Source organism: Culex quinquefasciatus, chromosome 3, assembly GCF_015732765.1.
Source record: "Culex quinquefasciatus strain JHB chromosome 3, VPISU_Cqui_1.0_pri_paternal, whole genome shotgun sequence".
In the NCBI taxonomy this organism is placed as follows: domain Eukaryota; kingdom Metazoa; phylum Arthropoda; class Insecta; order Diptera; family Culicidae; genus Culex; species Culex quinquefasciatus.
This window is the reverse complement of record NC_051863.1, coordinates 11,363,771-11,391,222: the sequence shown is the minus strand read 5'-3', so window position 1 is coordinate 11,391,222 and position 27,452 is coordinate 11,363,771. Positions and strand designations below refer to the sequence as shown.

Genomic DNA, 27,452 nt, shown 5'->3' with positions numbered 1-27,452 from the left:
CATAAATTTAGAATATTTTTTTACATTTTTTAATTTTGATTTAAAAATTGAAAAATAAAAAAAAATAAAATTATAAATTTTAAACTACAAACAATGAACAACATACTCGAAATAAAAAAAATAAAATGACAAAAAATTACAAGCCAAAAATTATAAAAAAATTGCTTAATCCACCTTTAGGTGGGTGGTGCCTTCCTTATATTCATAAAGTTACACTACAGAGCCTTAAAAAAGAGTATAAATAAGACTTATTTTTATCAAAATATCTGAGATCCGGCCTCCAAAAAGTGCATAAATAACACTTAAGTGCTCATAACTTTTGATAGGATTGTCAGATCTTCAACGTTTTGAGCTCGTTGGAAAGGTCTTTTAATTCCCTTAAAAAAATGTATAGCATGGCGTGTTTTCTAATCTAATCAACCACCCTTTTTACAATCTTCCGGATTTTATTCTAAATCGTTTTTTTAAGCATAACTTTTGAAGTACTTTACTAAACTTCATAATATTATCTAGGGTCTTGTGGGACCCTAAGACGGATCGAATAAGACCAAAACGGTCGAAATCGGTTCAGCCAATCCGGAAATAATCGTGTGCATATTTTTCGGTGCACGGACTCACATCCAGACACACGCACAGACATTTGTACAGAATTTGTTTCTGAGTCGATAGGTATACGTGAAGGTGGGTCTACGAGGTCTAATAATGAAGATCATTTTTCGAGTGATTTTATAGCCTTTCCTCATTGAGGTGAGGAAGGCAAAAATTGTGAAATTAAATAAAATCGAGAATTTAAAATTTCTTTGTAAAATTCAAACATTCTAAAATTTTAAAAATCATTATTCAAAATTTTAACTTAAAAATTCATAGAACCAAAAATTTAGACATTCTCAATTCAAACAAGTCGAATTTTTTTTTTAGTTTAGAACATCAAAATTAATATATCTAATTATGCTACCAAAGAATTTTTAATGAGAGTATAATGTCCAATGTTAGATCCAGGAATATGTTTTGACCAAACTTATGACCCGGAAAATGTCTGATTTTTTGCGGCATTTTAGAGTTTAACAAAAACATTCAAAACTAAAGAATTTAAGTACTTTAGAATTTAAGGATTTGTTAATTTGACAATGTACACCAAAATGCTAAAACTAAAATATTTGAGTTTCAGATTTTTTTAAATATAAGAATTTTCTGTTTTTTTTTTTTCTTTTTTTGTAGTTTTTTCAGCGATTGTCCACACTCCATACAAAAAAAGATTTGATTTGTATTGGGGGGAGGTGGGGCGTTGTCTGCGTATTCAAAAAAGTGTCCACGTGGTTTATGGATTGTCCCGATATATGATAAGACAAAAGTTTTCTTTTTCTTGCACATCAAACCTCATTTGCAAGGAATATGACCTCAGCAGCTGGCCTTGATATTTGGGCTCATTTGGTTAAGGTTTAGTGGGCCCACCTGGCCTGCTTTTCAAAAGCATTAAAAAAAAGTGGAAAAAGGACACCCAGATTCAACCAGACAATGATTTCTCCGCTGAAATTCGAAGAAGTGATCAAAATTTTCCTTCTAGAATAAAAGTTGTTTTTAAGAGGGATTTAAAACTAACAATTTTACTTACATTAAGATAAAATACGAAAATCATTTGTTTCTATTTGACTGCGTAATTGGAATAAAAAGAGGGTAATGTAGATGCAATCCAAATTTAATTTTTATTCATACCATTGTCGAATCTGTAGTTTCGACGGATTTTCAGTAAACGTTTCATTAGCAAACTCAACCGACGCGAGTGCAAAGCGCATAAGCACTTCGTACCTGGTTCAACGTCGTCGTCATCGTGGCCGGTACGACGATGGCCGCATCCACGGTGGTCATCATGGTCTGGACCGCCGTGCGCAGGTCGTTGATCATGGTGGACGATCTGAGCGCGATCCGATTGTACACCGTGTTCCAGTTGTCGATGGCGTCCTGCAGCAGGGTCATGTCCGGACTGAAGGCCATCAGCTGGCGCATTTCGTCCGCTTCGTTCATGTTGTGCAGATGCGTGAAGCCGGCGGCTTGCGTGGCGAGTGTTCCGGCGCCAGTGCTGTACGCCTTTCCGATGTTGAGCAACAGGTTGTACTCGATGCCCTCGAACTGGGCGTAGTAATGCTGGGCACACGATCGCATCATGCCCGGTCCGGCCGCGATCGAACTGTTGAAGGACGTCATCAGCAGATCCCGCGTGAGCTGGTAGTTGGCGGTCTTGGTCATGAACGTGCTCCGGATCAGCTTGATCCACGCGTCGAGCGTGTTCAGGATGGTCGTCGCGTCCGTTGTGTACGCTGCATAGTACTGATCGAGCTGAACTTTGACGGCGTTCAAGGCGTTCACGAAGCCGGCGTCTCCAATCAGCACCGCGTTGTTCATCTGCTGCTGCCAGACGTAGTTCGCGTTGCTTTGGATTCCCTGCGCCCTGGCGACGTTCTGCTGCAGAGAGCCGAGGCCACCCTGCATGACGGCGATGTACGAATCCACTGCGGCCGTTTGCTGATCCCGGGTCACATAGTTGCAGACCATCAGCACACCACACAACACTGCCTTAGCTACCGCTACCATCTTTGCACTTTGAGTTCTCAGAACAGAATGAGATGCTTTGGGCAGGGCACGGAGTTATTAAGTACGCTTCTCGTGCGCGATTCTCTACCATTTCGCAAATCTTTGTTTTCGTTGTATTTGTAGAAAACTTCACAATTCATTCCCTATGTCAATAGGAGTAATTTTTGCGTCATTGTTTACAGTCATATGAAAATGGATTGTAAATATTTGAAAATCTGTATTTGGGAATTGTCTAGCCGATTTGGTGTCAACGCCAAAATTGAAGGAAAAAATGTTTGCACTATAAAAAAACACTCATCGTGCAAAATTACTTTTTGTGATATCGTCGTTTGTGTGCTATCGTGTTGCACGTCCAGTCTTTATAAAAAGCAGACTTGTCACAAGATAGCGCACCAGTGGTGATAAAGTGAACAAATTCATAAATCGCGAAAATCTGAAGATCTACTCGCGTACCTTTCACTTAGGTTCCGGGGCAGCCAAACAACTTTCTCCGCCAGCACATCTGCTTTTCTTTTTTTCCTTCTTCAGAACTCATGCGTGATATTTGGCATGTTTCTTTCGTTTGGTTGTGATTTGTTTAATTGCATTCGTTCAGATCTGGAAATTGGAGATATGTTTGTTTCACTTGATGCATTGCCGTTTACTCATATTTGTCGTATGCATGTAGGAAACTCCGTGTGACCTTGAAAGTCGTCCAGAAAGATTGATGGAAATAATTAAATGAATTAAGAGCTAAACATTTTTTTTACATTATTGAAAACAGTAAAGGAACGTCCCTTTAATACGTAACGCAAAAACAATAGTTTCACCACGTCCCCGCCCCCCTCTCGTAACAAAACTCCCACATAAATTTGAAAATATGTTATGCTTAACACCGCCTCGCCCCTAATTGCGTAACGTAATAAAAGAACGCTCTCAAATCTTATTTATATATTTTTTTATTTGAGTTAGAATTTGGCCATCCATTTATTGTGTTCAAAGAAGTCATGTTGCATCACAGTGGTATGTTTTAAACGGGAACCTTTTTTTTATTTCTTCAAGATGATTTTTGATACTTTTGAGATGGCAATCTTGCTTTTGGGCCAAGACCAATTTTTTTATTGATTTCAACTATTAGACCCCTTTTAAAATTTCCCGATATCCTTCTGTAGCAATTGGTCTTAAACTTCTAGAATCCATTGCAAAAAATAAATACAGTGCAGACTCAATTATCCAAAGTTCTCTGAAATTCATGTTCGGATATTCAAATCGCGATTTTTTTAGTGTCTTGTGTAGGGTCATTGAGCTCAAATATGACCCCGAAAATGCTCTAAGGCAGGGGTGCTCAAAGTTTTTGGAGGCCGGGCCGAATTTGAAGCTCAAATGAGCTTGCGGGCCAAATTTACAAAAAAGGTTGTTTAAAAAAATAAATTACCTTATTTTAATGTAAAAGATTACATTTCTGTTATTTAAAAAAAATGTCTTTTCAAAATAATAGAAACCACAAAATAACGGGTTTCAAATTTTTAAGCTTCCGTATAGTTAACCTGCAATCATTATTTTCAAAAAAAAAAAACAAAAAAGCGATACAACATTTATTTATTTCATCAAAAATTCACTAAAATTCAAATTATTTCTAATAAACCCAAACATGCTCAAATGATTTTAAATGCAAAGGAATGCATATTTAATTAACTTCAGCTGAATGCATTTAAATTTATTTTTTAAAAGTTTTTTTTGTATTTTTACTCCTGGTTTTTCGATACATTTTTTTAATAATGGTGGAGGGGTGGGTTTATCGACGAAAACTTTGTAAAATATTTGCTGCAAACTTGATTCTCCGATTTCCACATTTTATCTGCCTGAACTGCCGTTCTACGCATAATTGTCCCATGTCAGTTTTTGACGATTTTGACTTTATGCCATTTTTAAGTTTAGTCTGATGTGTACTTTAAGAAAAACACATAAAATCTGGTACTTTGTTCGGAAACTCATCAAAAACAACACCAAGTCTGTTTGTCCCATCGTTGAACTTCTACACATAATTGTCCCACCAAGTATTTTCTTACACGCAATCATTAGTTTTACTAAGCATTATGCCTTGTTTACCTGTTGTATAGCAAGAGGATCACAAATAAGGGTGATAAACTGCTAACTGGGGCGATTAGGGACACATAGGGCGAATAGGAACCCACGGGACAATTATGCGTAGAAACACAGAAATCGGTCGAAAAATTTCAATCGCGTTTTTCTCAGTTGCACTTTTTTGAACATGGGACAATTATGCGTAGAACGGCAGTGAATCAGTTGATAGTCAATCAGATTTGTTATCTAACTGTAATGAATTCGAATCGCCAAGGAAGTGCAATGTAAGTTTGAGGGTCAGTTCATAAAAGGGTCAATATGACTTGCAAATTAATAAAGAAAACTTTTATTTTTGCAACTATTACAGAATTCTTCCTGAGTCAAACATGAACGTTTTTTGATATTTCTAAAAATGTTTGATGAAAGTTTTGACGATATTTACCAGTTTCACTCACGTTGAAACGTGTGAATTTGTTTTAACTATAAAATATTTTGAACAAATTATTTATATCCTAAAGTGAGGATCAAAATATTGATAAATCATAAGTTTCTTTTTATTAACAAAAAAATAAAAAAGATAAGCATATAAAAGCATAAAATAAACAGTAATTTTGAAAAAGTATAAAATCACTTTACAAGTGGTCAACGGGCCATTTTACATGATCATTCAAAATGGGTCCCCGGGCACAAAATATCACCTCGCGGGCCACGTTTGGCCCGCGGGCCATACTTTGGGCACCCCTGCTCTAAGGTTAGTCGAAAATTTAAAATTCAAGATGGCAGCCAAAATTGCGGTGATGAAATATTTAGAAAATGCATTTGGTTGTGTAACAGGCTCAACCATAACTGAAATCGGGTCGTAGAACTCCAATTTGATGTTTCAAGTGAACATTTAAATTACGGAAAAAAGCCCACGGAAACAAAATCCCGATTTTTTTTTAACTTTTTATCACTTGGTTTGGTTTTTGTCAAACAAAATTTCAAAAATATTTTTTAGATGCTCTATCATGTTTGCAATCTAAATTTTAATATTTAAACACATTTTTAAATAAAGCGCACCGGTTTCAAGTTTTAAGCATTTTAGAGCTTTTTTTTTTTTTGAAAAAAATGTTTATTTTTTTGCGATTATAACATATTTCATGATAGAAAAGCAAAATGTGTTTTCGAATTTTCTCTAAGAAAATTACTATAGAGCAATTCTCTGAGTTTTCGGTCATTCGATTTTTTTGTATTTTTTAATCCGACTGAAACTTTTTTGGTGCCTTCGGTATGCCCAAAGAAGCCAATTTGCATCATTAGTTTGTCCATATAATTTTCCATACAAATTTGGCAGCTGTCCATACAAAAATGATGTATGAAAATTCAAAAATCTGTATCTTTTGAAGGAATTTTTTGATCGATTTGGTGTTTTCGACAAAGTTGTAGGTATGGATATGGACTACACTGAAAAAAATGATACACGATAAAAATTGAACTTTGTTGATGTGACCCTTAGTTGCTGAGATATTGCTATGCAAAGGCTAAAAAACAGGAAAATTGATGTTTTCTAAGTCTCACCCAAACAACCCAACATTTTCTAATGTCGATATCTCAGCAACTATAGGTCCGATTTACAATTTTAAAACATGAAACATTCGTGAAATTTTCCGATCTTTTCGAAAAAAATATTTTCAAAAATTTTAAATCAAGACTAACTTTTTAAACGGGCCAAACATTCAATATTACGCCCATTTGAAATGTTAGTCTTGATTTTAAATTTTTGAAAATATTTTTTTCGAAAAGATCGGAAAATTTCACGAATGTTTCATGTTTTAACATTGTAAATCGGACCTATAGTTGCTGAGATATCGACATTAGAAAATGTTGGGTTGTTTGGGTGAGACTTAGAAAACATCAATTTTCCTGTTTTTTAGCCTTTGCATAGCAATATCTCAGCAACTAAGGGTCGCATCAACAAAGTTCAATAAAGCAAAATATAGAGAATTTTCTCAGCTTTTCAAAAATATTTTTTTCAATAGTGGGCACTAAAGTACTTTTTGATTGCAAATTCTATTTTACTTCGAAAAATGAAGTTGAAAAATTTTTGCGACCTATATTTCGATTTTTTGAAAAAAATCAGTATTGATTCAAAAAATCATAACTCGGTCAAAGATTTTTTGCCCATTCTGGAAATTTCTGAAAAGTTGGCATTTTATGTCCTCTAAAACATATAAAAAAATAGAAAAAATTAAAAATAGTGTTTTTTTGTAAATCAAGTTTTAGTGACAAAAAGTTAAATAAAAAATCACCAAATTTTTTTTTACCGTGCAGCATTTTTTTCAGTGTAGTCCATATCCATACCTACAACTTTGCCCAAGACACCAACTCGATCAAAAAATTCCTTCAAAAGATACAGATTTTTGAATTTTCACATATCATTTTTGTATGAACAGCTGCCAAATTTGTATGGAAAATTATATGGACAAACTAATGATGCAAAATAGCTTCTTTGGGCATACCGAAGGCACCAAAAAAGTTTCAGCCGGATTAAAAAATACAAAAATTATAATTAAAGAAAAAAGACCGATTCCGTAGAGAACTGCTCTATAATATTTTTTTTTTGCTGATATTGTTGATCAGACTGCTGGTAGCTGAGGTACAGCTTCTCAAAGCTTAACTTTTGTGAAAATTTAATGATTCTCAGTGTCATTTATACAACCCTTATTTTCAATTCAGGCTTTTTCGTAAACTTTTTTGTTTCGATGGATGGAAAAATGATCTTTTGTGCTTTTTGCTCTTAGCTGTAAACATATTTTTTAAAATTTAAAATCTAGCCTATTTAAAAATGTCAAAAATATTATGTAATTTTTTATTCTATAATTTTTAAATTATTTTTGTAGAGAAAAAAAAACTGAAAATTTCATAAAAGTCTCATTTTCAACATTGCAATCGAACCGGTAGTTTTCGAAATATCGCAAGTTGAAAAATGAGGGCTTATAAAATGCCACTGAGAAAAACTCATTTTTTACCAATTTTAAATTTTAGAGACAGGAACACACCATTGCTGAAGTAGATTATTTTTGCAAATAAATGTACCTAAAAAATGTCTTCATCAGTGAGACTCTTAGAGAGACCCTTTCAAATATCCGGGACCTAGAAAAAAAATTAGCTAGGGATTTTTGTTTGTTTCCAAATTTACGTTTTTTAATTGTATTTTTATGGAGGCGCACGATCATTCACATAACATCGTTTTAGGTGAAGATTCAATGAGTATCGTGCACCTTCTTTGAATTATATTAAAAAAAATTAATTGGAATGCATCAAAAATCCCTATTTAAAGTCACTGATATTTGAAAAAAAATAATTTAAATGCAATTTGATGTAAATTTGCAACAAATTAAATGTAAAAGCATGATTTAATATGTGATTCAACCGTCTACGTCGAATCTCAAGTTTACATGACACGAGTTTACATGTGTTATTTTTCCGTGTCGAGTAAATTCATATATTTTTTTCTGTGTAGAAGAAATATCATGCAACGGGACACCCAAAAACGTACCGTTGCCCAAGTTAGCCAATTTCTTCCACAAGTCATCGCTGTTGTTTTCTCCAAATTCCAGCTGAACAATGGTTCCGATTGTGTTCTGTGTGCCTTTTATACAGGTGCGACAACTCGTGGAAAAAAATCGTCTACCAAAATTGCGCCAGCTGTTCAAGCGTATATTTTTGTTTCGAATTGTGCTCATATTTGCACACGATTCACGTCAATCGTTGTGCCAGACTATTTTTTTTTTTTTTTTCAAAACTCGGAATCATATTTGGACCACACTTTCAAAATATGGTGTATAAACAGGGAAGTGCGATTGGCCAGATAATGTTTGCGGTTGTTGTTCTAATTTGCTGAGCTGAACAAAGAGGATATGTATTGTGTTCAGTCCTCTTCCTCGATAACCTTTGGAAAAGCATTGACAAATTACAACGACGTTTAAAGTTGGTTTAAGACTTTTGAATATTATTCGCGGTTCTACAATTCACTTCTAAATAAACTGAAATTGTTGAATCGTTTTCCTGATTTTTTTGTACTAATTTCTGTTAGTTTTTCATACATGTTTTAAATCAATTTTCGACGTTCGCAAAATCAGCATTTTTTAATATTTTTTTGGCTTCAACTAATCAAGCAACTTATCGTTGCAAGCCTTCAAAAAAAATTTACAGCTAGACGTATATACATAGATGGTACTTTATTATTCGAATAGCCTTTACGTTTGAGTTTTTAAAAGGCGTCATTGTATTAACATATAAATTTTCTATAATATCATATCAAAAATAATAATAATTTTCCATCAGATCATCAAATCATCTCTAAATTTGCTTCATAATGGTGGAAACAATAAACATCCTTGAAATAAAAAAAAAAACATGATTTAACATTTGAAAATAACACAATTTTCAACTTCATTTTTCCACTTTTTTTATAAAATTCTGATTAATAAATGTAAATAGCAACAGTTCAAATTTACGGTCTCTTTATAGCTCAAAAGATGCCGTTTAAAATAATCTTAAATTATTATTAGGTCCTATAAGGCCGATGCAAAAAAAATTTCAAAGTCTATGAAAATGTTCTAGTTTTTTTTATTTTTTTATTATGGGTTTGAAAATCATAGATCGCCTCATCAGGCTAATACTCGAAACGCAGAATGAAGGGAAAAGCCATAATAATAATAACCATTTCTTTTTCTGGCAAAAATATATATAAAAAATCACTAAGATTCAGTTTTTCCTCAGCTGGCTGTCTAAAGCTGAATCAATTTAAATTCAACAATATTTAACTAAACATGATTTTTCACTGCTGCAGTATAGTAGTATGCTAGCCTTGAGATTGAAAAATAACTCCTTAAAATTAATCATTTAAAAAATCAAGAAGCATTGTCTCAATAACAACATGAGATGCCGCCTTGAGAGTAAATTGTTACTACTTTAAAAATAAAAACTGCACAATAATCAAATGGGAATTGCCTCGACAGCAGCATCCGATTGCTTGCTTTTGAGAACTAAACTATAACTCTTAAAAACATGCCATTGTTGCCTTTGGTCACAACGCTTGCTTAGAGTGTATCCTAGACCTTATATACCTTCCCAAAAACCGTCCAACTCCAAGTAAAACTGAATTGGGTACATTGGAGATTTTCCCCTGTCCTCTTAAAAAAGTGGAGCATCAACACTTCCCGCCTTCTAAATCCTTTCCCTTGTCCCAGGTGCGCGGTGGAGATGGGAGTGGCCGGCAATGGATGACTGTCATGGTGTTGAGATTCTGGTTCAGGTGGAATCGATTGTAATCCCAATTATCAATTCCGAGGCAACTTGTTTTGGAAAATCATCACATCACATGGCGAAATCCAGTCCGCTAAAATCACCACTTCGGATAATCCAATCAAGACATTGTTTGGCATTGTCTTATTTTTTTTTATTTTTTTTTTTTTTTGAGCATAAGTATGACCCCTTAACTACTATTGAGTGATTTTGAATTTTTAAATCCAATATGGCGGCCAAAATGGCGATGATTAAATATAGAAAAAATGCATTTTGTAATTTAATAGGCAACTACAATTCAAATTTAACTAAAGCATGTCGCAGAACTCTAATTTGATGTTAAAAACAAGAAAATATGTTTTTTTGTTCGTGATTCAATTATCCGAAGTCCCATGCAAACCTTCGGATGATCGAAACTTAAGATAATCGAGTCTGGACTGTATTCAAAAAATTAAAAATTCAAAAGTTCAGAAGTACAAAAATTCAGAAATTTTAAAATTAAGAAATACAGATATTCAAAACTTAAATTTGAAAAATTATAAATTCAAAACTAAGTTTCTTAATTAAGAAATTAAAACATAAAAAAAAAACAAAAATTAGGAAAATTTAATTCAATTTGGTTTTATTTGTGAATAATCAAGATACAATAAGTTCTATTGGAATACATAACCGAGTTTTGGGGTTCCTTTCAGATGTGTGTTATATCATAATCCATGTTGGAACAATTATTGCTTGTAGCTAAGGGTTACTTAAGTTACCAAGAGTAAGAAAAATTAAGAAAAAAAACTTACTAAAATTGCAAGGGAAAGAGGATAGGAAGGAAGAGAATAGGAGAAAGCTTACAATATATACAGTATGTAAAAAAAGTATTTACACCCCTTGGGCACTATGCACATTTTGTGATGAAACATGTAACAATTTAAATTTGCCGAGCTTCCGTGGCCGTGAGGTTACGGGTTTCGCCTTGTAAGCGGAAGGTGATGGGTTCGATTCCTGTCTGGCTCGGCAAAGTCAGATCCCTTCAAAGAGTAATTCTACTCACTGGGAATACTGGCCGGTAGGGGATGGGTTTCGACTAGCGGCGTGCTGGGTTTCCAATCCAGAGGTCGTGAGTTCGATTCTCGTACCGGGATGATGAAGGTTAAGTTTGACAGAAACCTAGTACTACGTTTTGTTCAGAAACTCGTGCCGAACATTTTGCTACAAAAAGCTCATGAAAAGATGTTTTCTATAAAAAGTTATATAACAAATACTATTACAAAAATAAAAAAGGTGCAAAAAAAGTTTGTACACCTTTCGAAAAATTAACATAAATAATGTTTTTTGTTGACAAATCACCATAAATCCAGTCTCCAGTGTTTAAATAGCAATTTTATGGTAATATATTGACATTTAGTTAAATTGAATGTTTGCAAAATTAGGTTTAGATAAGTTTTATATAGAATTTCCAGAGTTTTATAAACTTTTATACTAAGTAGTTAGTGAACTTTATATTTAATCCAAATTATTTTTTTAATCAGTCAAGGAAGTCTATTTGGAGTAGGGAGACTGGATTTATGGTGATTTGTCAACAAATAACATTATTTATGTTAATTTTTCGAAAGGTGTACAAACTTTTTTTGCACCTTTTTTATTTTTGTAATAGTATTTGTTATATAACTTTTTATAGAAAACATCTTTTCATGAGCTATTTAAAGCAAAATGTTCGGCACGAGTTTCTGAACAAAACGTAGTACTAGGTTTCTGTCAAACTTTAAATTGTTACATGTTTCATCACAAAATGTGCATAGTGCCCAAGGGGTGTAAATACTTTTTTTACATACTGTATGTGCTTGATCATCAGCTCCACAAGGGCCAGAAATTGCTCCGAATTAAGAAAATTTAAAAAATACATTTTTCAAAGTTTATGCCGCGAAAAAAAAGATATTTTAAAAATAAATGATTGCAAACCAACTGGGCTGGTGTAAATTTCATTTAAAAAAAATCTCATAAAAAAGTTTAGATATCCAAAGAAATTAGTTTTTTAAATGGTTATTTTGCGCAATCATTTTTTTGGGAATAGCTTTGGTTTGGCAGTTTCCAAAATGATATAAAACAATATATGGACGAACTAATGATCGCCGAACAACCGTGGCCGTGATGTTACGGGTTTCGCCTTGTAAGCGGAAGGTGATGGGTTCGATTCTTGTCTGGCTCGGCAATGCCAGATCCCATAATAGAGTAAATCTTTTTACTGAGAATACTGACCGATAGGGGTTTTTGACAAGCGGTGTGCTGCGTTTCCAACCCAGAGTTCGTGAGTTTGATACTCGATGATTCGATGAAGTTTAAATTAAAAAAAAAAGCAGATGACCTCTACGGACAGAATTGAAATATTTACAAAATTTCAGCATTTATAAAAATACAAATGTGTTCCTAATGAAAACAATGTCCCAGCTTATTCGTAAAATTTTCGTAGGGGTCATTTTCCAAATGGTAAATTTTTTCACGGGAACGAATGACCCATAGGGTTAAAGTTACCCAAATAAAATAAAAACAACAACTTTTTTACACAAAAAAAAACAATAAAAATATTTTAGTTTGTCACACAAAACAATAAATAGTGTTTCCATTATTCCTTCCTTTTTTTGCAGGCCACACATTCCAGCTGACGATCATCAACATCGCGACGGCATGCGAAATCTGCCAGCAGTTTCTCCTCTGGCCAATCGAGCGTGGATTGGTGAGTGCCCCCCGCATCTCTCTCTCTCTCCTCTTTGTGAACCCCAACTAATTCAATCTTGTTTCAGGTCTGCCAAAACTGTCGACTGACGTGCCACAAGCGATGCTACCTGAAGTCGGCCGCGTGCAGCAAGATCTCGAACGCGAGCCCGCTGGGACCGGGCGCGACCGTGGCCGGAGTGGGCGTCACGGGTGTGGTGAGCGCCAGTGGGGGTGGCATGTGCGACGACGCGGCGGGCCTGCCGACGAAGCTGTTTGGCGTTCCGCTGACGACGTTGTGCGCTGGGAGCGATGGGATTAAGATTCCGGCCCAGATTTACAGCTTGATCATGATGATCGAGATGCACGGGCTGTACTCGGAGGGGATTTATAGGAAGAGTGGGGTCAGTTCGAAGATTAAGGAGGTGAAGGCGAAGATGGACCGGGGGATGGGAGGGTCGGATTACGAGATGGACTACGAAAGCTACAATGTGCACGTGTTGACGAATGTGCTGAAGTCGTTTTTGCGGGAGATGCCGGAGCCGTTGTTGACGTTCGATCGGTACGACGACTTTTTGCGGGCGGCGGATTTGTCCGACGGGAATGATCGGGTTCATACGTTGCTGTCGTTGATTAAGAAGATTCCACCGGCGCATCATTGTTTGCTGGAGCGGTTGATCTTCCATTTGGCGCTGGTGGCCAAGCTGGAGCAGTACAACCGGATGTCGGCGAGCTCGCTGGCGATCGTGTTTGCGCCGTGCGTGTTGCGGACGAATCGGTACGTTCCGGCCCAGGACAGTTTGAACGACATTGGCCGGCAGACCAAGTGCATGGAGACGCTCATCACGCAGAAGATGCTGAACGTGAAGAGTACGCTGGCGGACATTGACACGCTCGATACGGCGGCCCATACGGCCACCACGCGGTTGAGCACGTTGCGCAGTTCGAAGGTGTTTACGCAGGAGGAAATGGCCGCGAATGCACGAGTTGGGGGCGGAGGACATTTGGAAACCGAAACCGAAGAGATGCTGCTCGAGGGCCACATTCAGGAGATTAAGAAGGAGAAGGCACTGCTGACGTCGACGTTGCCGAGTTTGGCGCGGGCCAGTTCGGACGACGATCTGCTGTCGACGGATTTGGACGGCGAGGGTGGCAGTTTGGACGATCTGAGCAGCAGCAAGGACAAGGATCTAGACACCAGCGGGTACAACGTGATCAGCGACAGTGGCATCTCGATCCGATACCAGCCACCGTCGGAACATGGCGGCGAACACCAGAGCATAGACTACTTCCACAAGGTGGGCAAAACGAAATCACTTTCGCACCAAACGCTGGTCGATCGCGAAGCCTTCCTGAAGAGTGGCAGCCAAAGTGGTTCGGCAACGACGCCTCAATCACCCACCACGACCATAACGACCTCCTCCTCGTCGCCTTCCTCGTCGTCCGGTGTGCCCTCGATGATCAAGTCCCAAAACGGAAGCACCAGCAGCGTCAGCAACAACAGCAGCACCAACACCAGCAAACGCTCCGAACAGCTTAATCTCAGCCACTCGATGGTCACGCTCTCAACGGGCGTCACGGGAAGCCACGCCGGTCCCAACTTTGTCAGTGCCACGTCTTCCTCAACGTCGGACCTCCAGCGCCAGAAACCCATCATCATGCGCAGCATCTCCGGTGGCTACGAACCAACCTCCTCACTGTCTTCCGTAAACCCCTCCCAAAAGATCCTCATCCAGCAGTCGACGTCGATCCCGATCACGTCCTCCTCGTCCTGCTCGCTCGGAAACGTCAACAGTGCGACCGCCAAGGACAAGGAGCCCAAAATGAACCGCCGCATGTCCGGCAGCAGCCGACGGCAGAGCAGCGGGGGAGGACCACCACCCTCTTCGCAACCGCCGCCGCCGCCCCCCGGAAACGGCGATGACGAACCGATTATGGTTTAAACACACACACACACACACACACACTAGTTCAGTTCAGTTAGCAATTTTCCTTCTTCTTCCTTTTGTGTCGTTAGTGTGTTATTGTTTTCTTTTTCGTTTTTAATTGAAAGAAGTTAACTTTCTTTCGAAACAACGCACATTTGTTATAAAAGTGTAAAAAAAAAATCGAACAGGAGAAACTGTGAGAGTGAGAGAGCGCGCGCGCGAGAGAGAGCGAGACGAAAACCGAAGGTCGTATTCTGTTTTTTTAAGTGTAACAAAATTATTATAACGAAGATTTACTATTAAACAATTATTTATAGCCAGATTTGCGAAGAGAGAGAGAGCGAGGGAATTGACGCGTTAGCATGTGATTACAGAGCGAGTAAGGTGAGAATTGTGTGCGTTGAAAAGCATAAATAAATAAAACGATACGTGTTGATGTTGTGTAATAAGACTTTGCGAGTGTATGAGAGGGTTGAATGTGTGTGCGAGACGTATAGATGAGAGTGTACGTTAGAGAACTATAGAATAGTCGAAGATTAAAGAAAAACTCATTACACTTTAAAAAGGAAGCAAGGATGTCAACAACATGCGCATATAAATTCACATTTAGATAGAGGAGAGAATGAATCATTATAACAAGTAAAAAGTGAAATAGTATATATATAAATATAACAACCACGATACCCGACCGAATGATTAAACAGAAGAAAAAAACATATTTCAAATCGAATTTAATGTTTATTTAAAAAAAATCCTCTTTTGTTTTTATTTTGTTCCGAAACATGATTTTCCTTGAGTTTTGCCGGTCTTTTCAATTTTTTCGTTTATCAGTTTTTTTGTGCAAATCCCCTTATAAGTTTTACCTTTATTTTGCCGATTTTGCAACTATTTTGATTTTTCTGAAATTTTGTTGGTAGTTTTTTCTTATTGACACAAGAAGTGCTTCATTAGTTGTCTCCATAACATTTTGGCAGCTGAACAAAAAAAATGCTATGCAGCAATTCCATTTGAAAAGAGCCTAAACCAAAAAAAAAGTTCTCCGATCGGGCTCAAAATTTTTCTGGGGGTTCCTTGGCCAAAATAATTAGACCCGTATTTTTTTGTTTGGCCATTAGGGTGGCCTACATCGTGCTAGGGTGGTTCAAAAATGGCAATTTTCGTCATTTTCGCAAAAACCACTTTTTCTAAAATCATATCTCGCGCCATTTCATCCGATTTTAGCTGTCTTAGACGCAAAGAAAGGTGATGAGTTTGGCTATTTGGGAAAAATAGTAAAGTTCCAAAATCTAGCTTAACTATTGGAAAAGTCGTATGAAAACTTAAAATGGCGTTTTGACCGTGTCTGGACCAAAGAGCCTATGTCTGAAAATATTTTTATCGGATTCCTCGGAAAATTTCACATAACATATCAAAATTGGCGATGTCGAACCGTACGTTTCCGAGATATGATTTTGAAAAAACTGCGTTTTTCGACGCGCCACGCGCAAAAACGGGAAAATGACGAAATCGGCAAAAAATCAACTTTTTCCACTAAAACTGCGATAACTTTAAAATTTCAGCAATGACCTATAGATGTTATGGTACCAAAAGTTGCGTCTCTCAATTACGACAATTTTGGTACCCAGACATGTATAGGTCATCGCTGAAATTTTAAAGTTATCGCAGTTTTAGTGAAAAAAGTTGATTTTTTGCCGATTTCGTCATTTTCCCGTTTTTGCGCGTGGCGCGTCGAAAAACGCAGTTTTTATTTTCAAAAAATCGTATCTCCAAAACGTACGGTTCGACATCGCCAATTTTTTGATATGTTATGTGAAATTTTTCGAGGAATCCGATAAAAATATTTTCAGACATAGGCTCTTTGGTCCAGACACGGTCAAAACGCCATTTTAAGTTTTAATACGACTTTTTCAATAGTTAAGCTAGATTTTTGGAACTTTTTACTATTTTTCCCAAATAGCCAAACTCATCACCTTTCTTTTGCGTCTAAGACAGCTAAAATCGGATGAAATGGCGCGGAGATATGATTTTTAGAAAAAGTGGTTTTTGCGAAAATGACGAAAATTGCCATTTTTGAACCACCCTAGCACGATGTAGGCCACCCTAATGGCCAAACAAAAAAATACGGGTCTAATTATTTTGGCCAAGGAACCCCCAGAAAAATTTTGAGCCCGATCGGAGAACTTTTTTTTTGGTTTAGGCTCTTTTCAAATGGAATTGCTGTATGAAAATATAGTCCAGACTGTATTCAAAAATCTGTATCCTAAGACGTATTTTATGATCGATTTGGTGTATTTGCATAAGTTGTGTGTATTGCTTGTGACTTCTCAGAAAAAATGTTGCACTCTTTCTAAAAATTCCCATTTTGAAATTTATCCTTTTACAAAAAAATTAGCATTTTGAAAAAGATTTTTTTTATACATTTCACATAAACAAAAATGCCAGGCCATGCAGAAAAATCTCAAAAAAAAACAAAGCAAATCTAATTTTTAAACTCGTTTTAAGATTTTCAAAACATGCAAAAAAAAGTCAAAATTTTAACACAATATAAACAGGCTAAACATCATAAGGCGCACAATTTAAAAAAAATTAAAACATTTTTAAATGAATTTTTTTTCCTAAAAAAAAACAACGCTGAGTAATTTTTTACAATTCAGTTTTTTTTGGGATTGTTGATTTTGTTTTTTTTTAATACATAGATGAAACTTTGTTCATGCATTGCCTAAGTCAAAAGAAACCCTGTTAGCACTGTTGGGTTTTCCATACAAGACTCCATACAATTTTTCGGCCTGGTCATAAAAAAATAGACATGTGAATTTTCAAAAATCTGGTATCTTGAGAAGTAATTTTTATCGAAAAGGTACACGAAAAAAACAAACTTCTCGTTTTTTTATTTGGCTTTTAACGTAAAGCCATCTTTTGTGCTCTTTGATAGTGCAAAGTCTGGTACTAAAACGTTATATTTTTTTAAAAAAATATTTAGCTCATTAGTCATTTAGTCAAACCGAATCTCAAAAATATATTTTGATGCAATATGAAATTTGCAAGCTGAGAAAATTTCCTGCAATTTTTTTTGGTTAGATTTTTAAATGTTTATAAATAAAACTTTCCTAAGTGTAAAGCTCTTGTCTATGTTTTTTTTTAATTTGAAAATCAAGCTCAACATTTTAGAAAGTCCAAAATAAGTGCTTTTAGCTAATTCAATGTGTTTCTAAAATGATGAAGTTATATTCAAAGAAAAGAGCAAAAAAATCATTTGTTATTTAAAATCGAACCAATAGTTTCCGAGATATCGCGAGTTTAAATAACAGGACTAATTTGGTGACATTGAAACAAATCCATTTTCAAAAATACTTAAACTTATTCAACACTTATTATAATTCTATTTATTTATTGCAATTTTACCGAAAAGAAGCAGAATTTTATGCTAGCATTCTGGTGGCTTTCCTGTCCAAGGAAAATTTATCAAATAACAAACTATCACAAATCATTTACATTGAACTTTAATTAGGCTGTATCCCACCAGCAGTCCGATAAATGAAATCTGTGTTCTCTTAATAAATAACAAATACAAAAAAAAATACATAAAATGTAATCCTTCTACGCCTTTACATAATTTGAAAAATATTACGTCGGATTTTCCCGAGTTTTCAATTTCCAGGAAAACGGAAAAAATATTTTTAAATCCCGGAATCAAGGGGTATTTTTAATACATGGTTTCAAAGCTTGAAATCATATAATTAGTTGATTATCATTAGCTGATAATTTAGACTACAATCGGAACAGCGACAGTAGTTTTTAGATAGCAGCAGAAAGCATTTTAAAATTTCTAATTATCATGTACATTGTTGTGCTTTGGATTTTATATCAACCACAACTCTTTATGCAATGTGATTCAGATCAAACAAGTTCCTTATAATCAAATTTCTTTTGTTAACTTAGTAACCTGACTGGAAAAACCTAATTTTTTATGTCATTGATAATGCTATAAATTTAGAATTTTTGTGTAACAAAGATTTTTCAAGTTATATTTTTTCTCCATTTAAATCAGCTGGTGCAAATCAGAACTTCAGTTTTAAGAGCAACAGTTTATTTTTCTGCATTAAATTTGGAAATCAGTTCACAAATATTGTTCTGTTCCTGTTTTAACCGAAATCAATAAAATGTTGCGTCTTTCAATCTATGACCTATAGACCTATCGCTGAAATTTTAAAGTTATAGGCTATAACAAAAAAAAAAAAAAACAACAGAATACAAAATATATTACCAGTTACATTGTTCCCGTTCACGTGGTTTATCCCAAGACCGCTCTCAATCCGCGAAAAGACATCCTGGACCCCAGGGGCCTCAAACACGTTGAGGGGCATACCCGCGACGGTCGTCGTCATCTTCAAGCATGACTCGTAGAAAAGCGCTACGTCCATATCAATTTGAATCTTCTGCATTTTCCTGGGCGTTGGGGGTAGCTCTTCACAAATAGCTCCGTATTCTTCTACATGGATCGTTTCGAGGTGCCGCTTCAAATTGCTGGTTTTGCAGCTCTTCAACACGGTTTTGCATAACTTGCATCTTGCCGATCCATCTTCTCCTTCTTCAAACTGGTTCTTGATGATAGGTGTGTGAGGACACACACTGCGAGTCCTTTTGTGGACCGTAGAAGTTGATGGCAGAGACATCTTTCTTCGGTGACAATCAAACGCGATCTGATAAAAAATTTCAACTTACGTTCTGACACTGGGGTACTAAGATCAGTTTGAACATAATGTTCGCGTACTTTGATTAAAAGTACTGTTCTTTTAACCATTAGGAGAACGCGAGCGACACGCGTGCCGTGCCGATGCATGTCTGGTTATAGCAGTTTTAGTGAAAAAAGTTGATTTTTTGCCGATTTCGTCATTTTCCCGTTTTTGCGCGTGATGCGTCGAAATACTCAGTTTTTTTTTTTTTCAAAAATCTTATCTCCGAAACGTACGGTTCAACATCGCCAATTTTTTGATATTTTATGTGAAATTTTCCGAGGAATCCGATAAAAATACTTGCAGACATAGGCTCTTTGGTCCGGACACGGTCAAAACGCCATTTTAAGTTTTCATGCGACTTTTTCAAATGATAAGCTAGAGTTTTGAAACTTTTTACTATTTTTCCCAAATAGCCAAATTCATCATCTTTCATTTGCGTCTAAGACAGCTAAAATAGGATGAAATGGCGCGGAGATATTATTTTTTGAAAAAAAGAGGTTTTTGCGAAAAATTACGAAAATTGCCATTTTTCGAACCACCCTAGCACGATGTAGGTCACCCTAAAGGCCAAACAAAAAAATACGGGTCTAATTATTTTGGCCAAGGAACCCTCAGAAAAAATTTGAGCCCGATCGGAGAACTTTTTTTCGGTTTAGGCTCTTTTGAAATGGAATTGCTGTATTAAGGGGCTACATACATGTAAATCAGCAAAACTGTCAGAGGTTGGTTTGAGCACACACTTAAACTTTTTAAAATCTGTTTTCAGGGCATTGAAAAATATATATATTTTCAACTATTATCAAAATAAATTTGAATACATTTGGCTGTATCGTTGCCGAGATATAGCTATGTTAAGTTGGCAATTTCAAAAAAGGGTTCCACGATATCTCCACACTGCTTTGACCAAACCGGCTAAAAATTTTGGTGAAGCCCCGTTAAACCGGTCCTGTGTGCATGACGAAGCCCGATTTTCAAAAAGTTTATTTGTAAAAAAGATAAAAATATTTCTGTGTTTTTCATATAAAAAATCGCCAGTTTTTGATTTTTGTATTTTTTGAAAATGAAAGATTTCAAAATCGGTCTTCGTCATGCGCACGGAATATGTCTTGCAAGTCTTCACCTCAAATTTCAGCCAATTTGGTGCATCCCATCTCGAGATATCGTGGCACCCGTAAATCAACTCGGTGTTCAGAGAACAACGCTCACGCGAACTTGGACAGTTCGCTTTGCGCATGGCAAAATGTTGAGCGTAAATCGTCTCTTACTCAGTTTAATCATGGAATATCTTCATGAATCTTTCCGGAGTGCTTGAAAATCATCTTCTAAGTGGATTGAATAAAATTTTTGAAACATTAAGTTTTGTGATTTTCTACATGTATGTAACCGCTTAACACTTTGCAGAACTTAATTTGATCAAATCTGTAATTTTTGCGATCCAAAACATCGCTTCAACTTTTTTTTCGCGTGTAAAAAAAATCGCCGAAAATTCCGCTGAGGCAGTCCTTTTTTTTCGAAACGATGTTTTTGGTCGCAGAAATTACAGATTTGTTCAAATTAGGTTCTGCAAAGTTCTAGAATCATCTAGTCATCCTAACAAATCACTGGAAAGAAGAATCATCTTGATTGGTTGAGTTAGGCCCGAGAACCAGCGAGTTGAAGTTACCGTTCCACCTTTTTTGGGAGGCTTGGGCGTCCGTGTAAGTTGGACATGCGTTGGGCGTTCCAGTGTTAAAACATTTTGCAACAAATATGGCTTCATCAGCTGATTCTCCCCAGATGCCAGCATTCAAAGAAAAATGATAAAATAACGGTTTTAATATTTAAAAAGCTAAGCAATTATTGAATATGTATAATTTCATCATCTTTTCTCAATAACCTAAATTCAGGCTGATATAAGCCCAATAATGCTTTAACATCCTAATGATCACCGAAAGAGGCATTAGAATATGACAAATACACTAGCACTTTTGACAGTTTGCCTGCATTTGTTTGCAGGCCTGCATACATTTTGCTTTATTTACGAATTTGCCGCAAAAAAGTTTCATAAAGAGTTTTGATTGATTTAAAATCCAAAGCTTGTTGTGCTTTAAGGTGAAGCCGTTGATAATTTTCGAAGAAAATTGATCATCACTATAAAATATTCTGTTTTAAATTCAATTTAACGAATTTCAGCATCAAAAGGAATCAGCATGTGCCGGTTGTTTCCTTCTTGAAGCCACTGAAAGAATTTTTGATCTAAATCAAATGTGCTTCAAAATTTATATAATTTTGTGGCACAGTCATTGACGTCCTAGTTGGCAATCATTGATTAATGACGGTTTCCATAACATTACAAGGAAGGGGATAATCGTTACCAAAAGGAATCAGCATGTGTAAGGAACTATTCTAAACAACTTGTTTAACGTGAAGACTTCCATCATTGTGATGACTTTTCGCTTAAAGATATAAATTTTGCGTCGCTTTCAAAATTTTGACAAAATTTCTTCAACAAGTTGTTACGAATAGTGCCCTACACATGCTGATTCCTTTTGGTAACGATTATCCCCTTCCTTGTGATGTTATGGAAATCGTCATTATTCAATGATTGCCAACTAGGACGCCAATGACTGTGCCACTAAATTATATAAATTTTGAAGCACAATTGATTTAGATCAAAAATTCTTTCAGTGGCTTCAAGAAGGCAACAACCGGCACACGCTGATTGCTTTTGGTGGTGAAATTCGTTTAATTGAATTTAATACAGAATATTTTATAGTGATGATCAATTTTCTTCGAAGATGATCAACGGCTTCACCTTAAGGAATTTTGTCAAAATATTGAAAACGACGCAAAATTTATTTCTTTGAACGAAAAATCATGACAATGATGGAAAAATTTTAAAATGCTTTACATAAGCTATCTAAAAACTGCTGTCCCTATTCCGATTTTATTTTAATTATCACCAGTTAATGATAATCAACTCAATCCATTAATTTCAAGCTTTTAAACCATAGAAATGTATGAAAAAATGGGAGTAAAAAAAACCTTGAATCCGGGATTTTAAAAATATGTATGCATCTATTTCAAATTTGTTATCATATCTCTTTTGTTTGGTCAGCTGCCTAAAAAAATGAGGAACAAAATAATGATGCAATAAGGCTTTGCATTATCGTTACTCCACAGTTGATTTTAATATAAAAAAAAAGAATTTAAGTAACATTGGTAAAAATAATCCTTCCCAAATTTCAACTCTTTGTTGCATACGTACTATTTTTGCATTAAACATTCAATTCGTCGGAAGTATTGAAGCCCACCGTGTTTTAGAAAAAGCGCCTATGAATAGGCAACCTGAACAGCATGTGGTGTGTCGGCTAAGTCGAGTCATTCAGAGCTCTTATTTATTTCACATTAATCATATGGCGCTTTAGTTATATGTGTTGAATTGTTAATTCGAGTTTGTACATTTTAGTAAATTTAGAAAACACTCGTTCATAACGTCGGTGTGCATTGAATTGCAGAGCAAACAAAAGTCACTTTGCCCAAACAACCAATAAACAAAAAAACATATACAAATTAACGTTGGTGTTAGTGGACAAAGTAAATCAATAATGCCTTTGTGATTACACTTACTCACACACACAAACACAGAAAGGAAATAACACAATTGAAGAGAAGTAAATCCATAACAAAGATCGATCTATCTGAACGTAACGTGTTGTTGAATGTATCCCATCGTCGAAGACTAGAGAATAAACTTCATGGAAGAGAGAGAGAGAGAACGTTTCACTTAGTGGCATGTGAATGGTTAGACGTTGGAATAAACTGGGAAGCAAGAGTTGAAAGAAAATTTCTTGTAAAATCAAATAAATAACAAAAATGCTAGTGAAAAAAATCCGCATATAACAACATATAGGGGAAATATACCCATTTTAATCACACTTAGCCGTTCGACCAATTCTCATCACTTTTGCCGTTTCTGCTATTAAATCAACATTTTCAGATGTTTCAACAATGGAGAGTTGCTTGCTCACTTTTATTTGAGCTATTTATTACTTTGGAACAGTCAAAAACACTTTATATAAGCTGTAATTCATGATCAAAGTGCTGATAGGCCGATAATAGAAATAGGCTGAGAAAGGGTATAGTTCCCCTATATATTTACAATTCTATGTGTGCGTACAGTTGTGAACAAATAAAACTGGAGATTATATAAAAGTTACAATCCAAAATAATACTGTAAAGCTAACTAACTAACAATAAATACAACAGAAAATAAATCTCAGTGTCGTGAGTCTAGAACAAAAGCAACAGAAAAAAACAGTTGAATTGAAACCAGAGCGAGAAAGTCTTGTACCAATCAAAATAGTTAAATTTGAATATTGTTGAACTTGTTCCATGCATTCAGTTTCTTTAAAAAAAGTTCGTTTGTATAAAATCCGTACCTCAAAGGTAAAACACAGAAAATCACATTACACAATACCAGACTGTTACGAGAACCACGGACAAATCAGTAAAACCCTTTTCAACGCAATTTTACCTTGTAGCAGTTAGTACAACCTTTGTTAAAAACACGTTATTTAAACCAAAAAACAAAAAAAGAAAACAGCAGTCCAAGAGGCCAAAGCTAGTCTGTCTCTTTTTTGGAGAGTTTGGTTTTTCGAACGCAGAACATTTACACGCGGGCTGTGACCACTCACAGTTCTAACAAAGCAACAACAACAAACAAAGCAAACAATACCAGCGAAAAAAAAAATAAAGAAGAAACAACTATATCGAAAAAAGTTACAAAATTATAAAAAGAACATAACAGTAAAGATGTTTTCCATATTTTTTGTGAATGTGTTCGTTTGCAGCGGAATGCGTTTAAATAATAAAAAGTTAGATCATATTTACCAAACAAGGGTGTGAATAACGAAAGGATAAAAGGTGTTTTAGAAGGAATTGTAACATAGCGAAACAAAAAACAACTCATTACTGAATCCAATGAATGGAACATAAAATATTGAAACCAGTGTAAAAACCGATAGCCAATATTACCAAACTGACAAAATGGCAAAGCAGATAACAACATACTATACATATATACAGAATGAAAACTTTATGAAATCGTATATTGAAGAAAGAAAAAAAACAACTATAAAGACATTAGTATCAAAGTGAAATCCTATTTAAATCAAAATAATAAAACAAAACAAATAACCAAAATCGATGCAGGAACGAGATGGAAAATGAATCGGTGTATGTTTCTTACCGGGATCAGGTACTTGTGATGGGATGTTTTTAAGGAATATTTCAATAAACTTGTTAAAAAATAAAGTTGATTCGCGTTGCGTTTGGTTAGCAAGATAGTATCACTAGCTTAATCCCTGTTTCTCAAAAAATTGCTGATTTTTTTTACAATTTCTACCTGATTCAATTAGCAAATTTGGTCATTTGCTGCCCTCTAAATTAGAAAAGTGTAATTTTAGAAGGTTAAATATTACCCCTTTTATGTTGTAATTTTATCTAAATTTTTACTAAATAGGGGAAATATACCCATTTTAATCACACTAAGCCGTTCGACCAATTCTCATCACTTTTGCCGTTTCTGCTATTAAATCAACATTTTCAGATTTTTCAACAATGGAGAGTTGCTTGCTCACTTTTATTTGAGCTATTTGTTACTTTAGAACAGTCAAAAACAGTTTATATAAGCTGTAATTCATGATCAAAGTGCTGATAGGCCGATAATAGAAATAGGCTGAGAAAGGGTATAGTTCCCCTATATATTTACAATTCTATGTGTGCGTACAGTTGTGAACAAATAAAACTGGAGATTATATAAAAGTTACAATCCAAAATAATACTGTAAAGCTAACTAACTAACAATAAATACAACAGAAAATAAATCTCAGTGTCGTGAGTCTAGAACAAAAGCAACAGAAAAAAACAGTTGAATTGAAACCAGAGCGAGAAAGTCTTGTACCAATCAAAATAGTTAAATTTGAATATTGTTGAACTTGTTCCATGCATTCAGTTTCTTTAAAAAAAGTTCGTTTGTATAAAATCCGTACCTCAAAGGTAAAACACAGAAAATCACATTACACAATACCAGACTGTTACGAGAACCACGGACAAATCAGTAAAACCCTTTTCAACGCAATTTTACCTTGTAGCAGTTAGTACAACCTTTGTTAAAAACACGTTATTTAAACCAAAAAACAAAAAAAGAAAACAGCAGTCCAAGAGGCCAAAGCTAGTCTGTCTCTTTTTTGGAGAGTTTGGTTTTTCGAACGCAGAACATTTACACGCGGGCTGTGACCACTCACAGTTCTAACAAAGCAACAACAACAAACAAAGCAAACAATACCAGCGAAAAAAAAAATAAAGAAGAAACAACTATATCGAAAAAAGTTACAAAATTATAAAAAGAACATAACAGTAAAGATGTTTTCCATATTTTTTGTGAATGTGTTCGTTTGCAGCGGAATGCGTTTAAATAATAAAAAGTTAGATCATATTTACCAAACAAGGGTGTGAATAACGAAAGGATAAAAGGTGTTTTAGAAGGAATTGTAACATAGCGAAACAAAAAACAACTCATTACTGAATCCAATGAATGGAACATAAAATATTGAAACCAGTGTAAAAACCGATAGCCAATATTACCAAACTGACAAAATGGCAAAGCAGATAACAACATACTATACATATATACAGAATGAAAACTTTATGAAATCGTATATTGAAGAAAGAAAAAAAACAACTATAAAGACATTAGTATCAAAGTGAAATCCTATTTAAATCAAAATAATAAAACAAAACAAATAACCAAAATCGATGCAGGAACGAGATGGAAAATGAATCGGTGTATGTTTCTTACCGGGATCAGGTACTTGTGATGGGATGTTTTTAAGGAATATTTCAATAAACTTGTTAAAAAATAAAGTTGATTCGCGTTGCGTTTGGTTAGCAAGATAGTATCACTAGCTTAATCCCTGTTTCTCAAAAAATTGCTGATTTTTTTTACAATTTCTACCTGATTCAATTAGCAAATTTGGTCATTTGCTGCCCTCTAAATTAGAAAAGTGTAATTTTAGAAGGTTAAATATTACCCCTTTTATGTTGTAATTTTATCTAAATTTTTACTAAATAGGGGAAATATACCCATTTTAATCACACTAAGCCGTTCGACCAATTCTCATCACTTTTGCCGTTTCTGCTATTAAATCAACATTTTCAGATTTTTCAACAATGGAGAGTTGCTTGCTCACTTTTATTTGAGCTATTTGTTACTTTAGAACAGTCAAAAACAGTTTATATAAGCTGTAATTCATGATCAAAGTGCTGATAGGCCGATAATAGAAATAGGCTGAGAAAGGGTATAGTTCCCCTAGGTGACATTACACCATAAAAGTGGTAAAATTACAAATTTTCAGAGGTAAAATTACACATTTCGTGCTTGCCATTTCATTAGGGCACATAACTTTTTCAAACAAGAGTGTGTCCCTTTCTTACCTTATGAAAACTGTCATTTGAGTGAAAGGGATACACTATTGTTTACAAAAGTTATGTGCCCTTTTGAATTGTTAGGCTCTATTTTTCTCTGACTCCGGAATAAGTAATTTTGGACATAAAATCCAGACAGTAAAAAAAAATCATGATAATATTAAATCTGGGAAGTAGTACATCTTTTATGTTAGAAAAAAAAAGTGCAATTTTACCTTTAAAAAATTTGTAATTTTACCACTTTTCTGGTCAGTTCTGTCACTTTTTCAGTTTAAATTGAAATAAAATTACATCATATAAGAGGTAATATGCAACCTTCCAAAATTGCACCTTGCAAATTTACAAACCAACCACAAAAATCTAAATATTGTGCTCTAACATGGTTAAAACTGTTGTCCCAATTCGCCCCATGTTTCCCAATTCGCCCCAGTTGACGGTACTGTACATTGATAATTTACTAAAACTAAAAAAATTTGATTAGCTCAAACATGTTGAAATTTTTTGCACTTAAATTAACAATGATTTTATTTCAGGGAAAAAAATGACCCCTCATAAATATTTATTTTTTTTAATTAAGTTGATTATTTAAAAAAAACAGGGAGCGGCCGTGGCTGACTGGTTACGGTGTTCGCTTTGTAAGCGAATGGTCCTAGGTTCGATTCCCATCTGCTCCCACCGA

At 35.1% G+C, this 27,452-nt stretch overlaps 1 protein-coding gene across 4 annotated transcripts in view; it reads left to right on the top strand.

Annotated features, from left to right (window-relative positions):
• LOC6041213 (unconventional myosin-IXb) overlaps positions 1-15,322 on the top strand; it is a 121,402-nt gene extending 106,080 nt beyond the window's left edge. For all 4 annotated transcript variants that reach the window (XM_038265030.1, XM_038265031.1, XM_038265032.1 and 1 more), the window contains 2 exons: positions 12,576-12,664; positions 12,732-15,322. In XM_038265030.1, the coding sequence (XP_038120958.1) occupies positions 12,576-12,664; positions 12,732-14,585 (1,943 nt within the window). In that variant the 3' untranslated portion in view covers positions 14,586-15,322. The remainder of the gene's footprint in view (positions 1-12,575; positions 12,665-12,731) is intronic.
• The last annotated feature ends 12,130 nt before the right edge of the window (positions 15,323-27,452 follow it).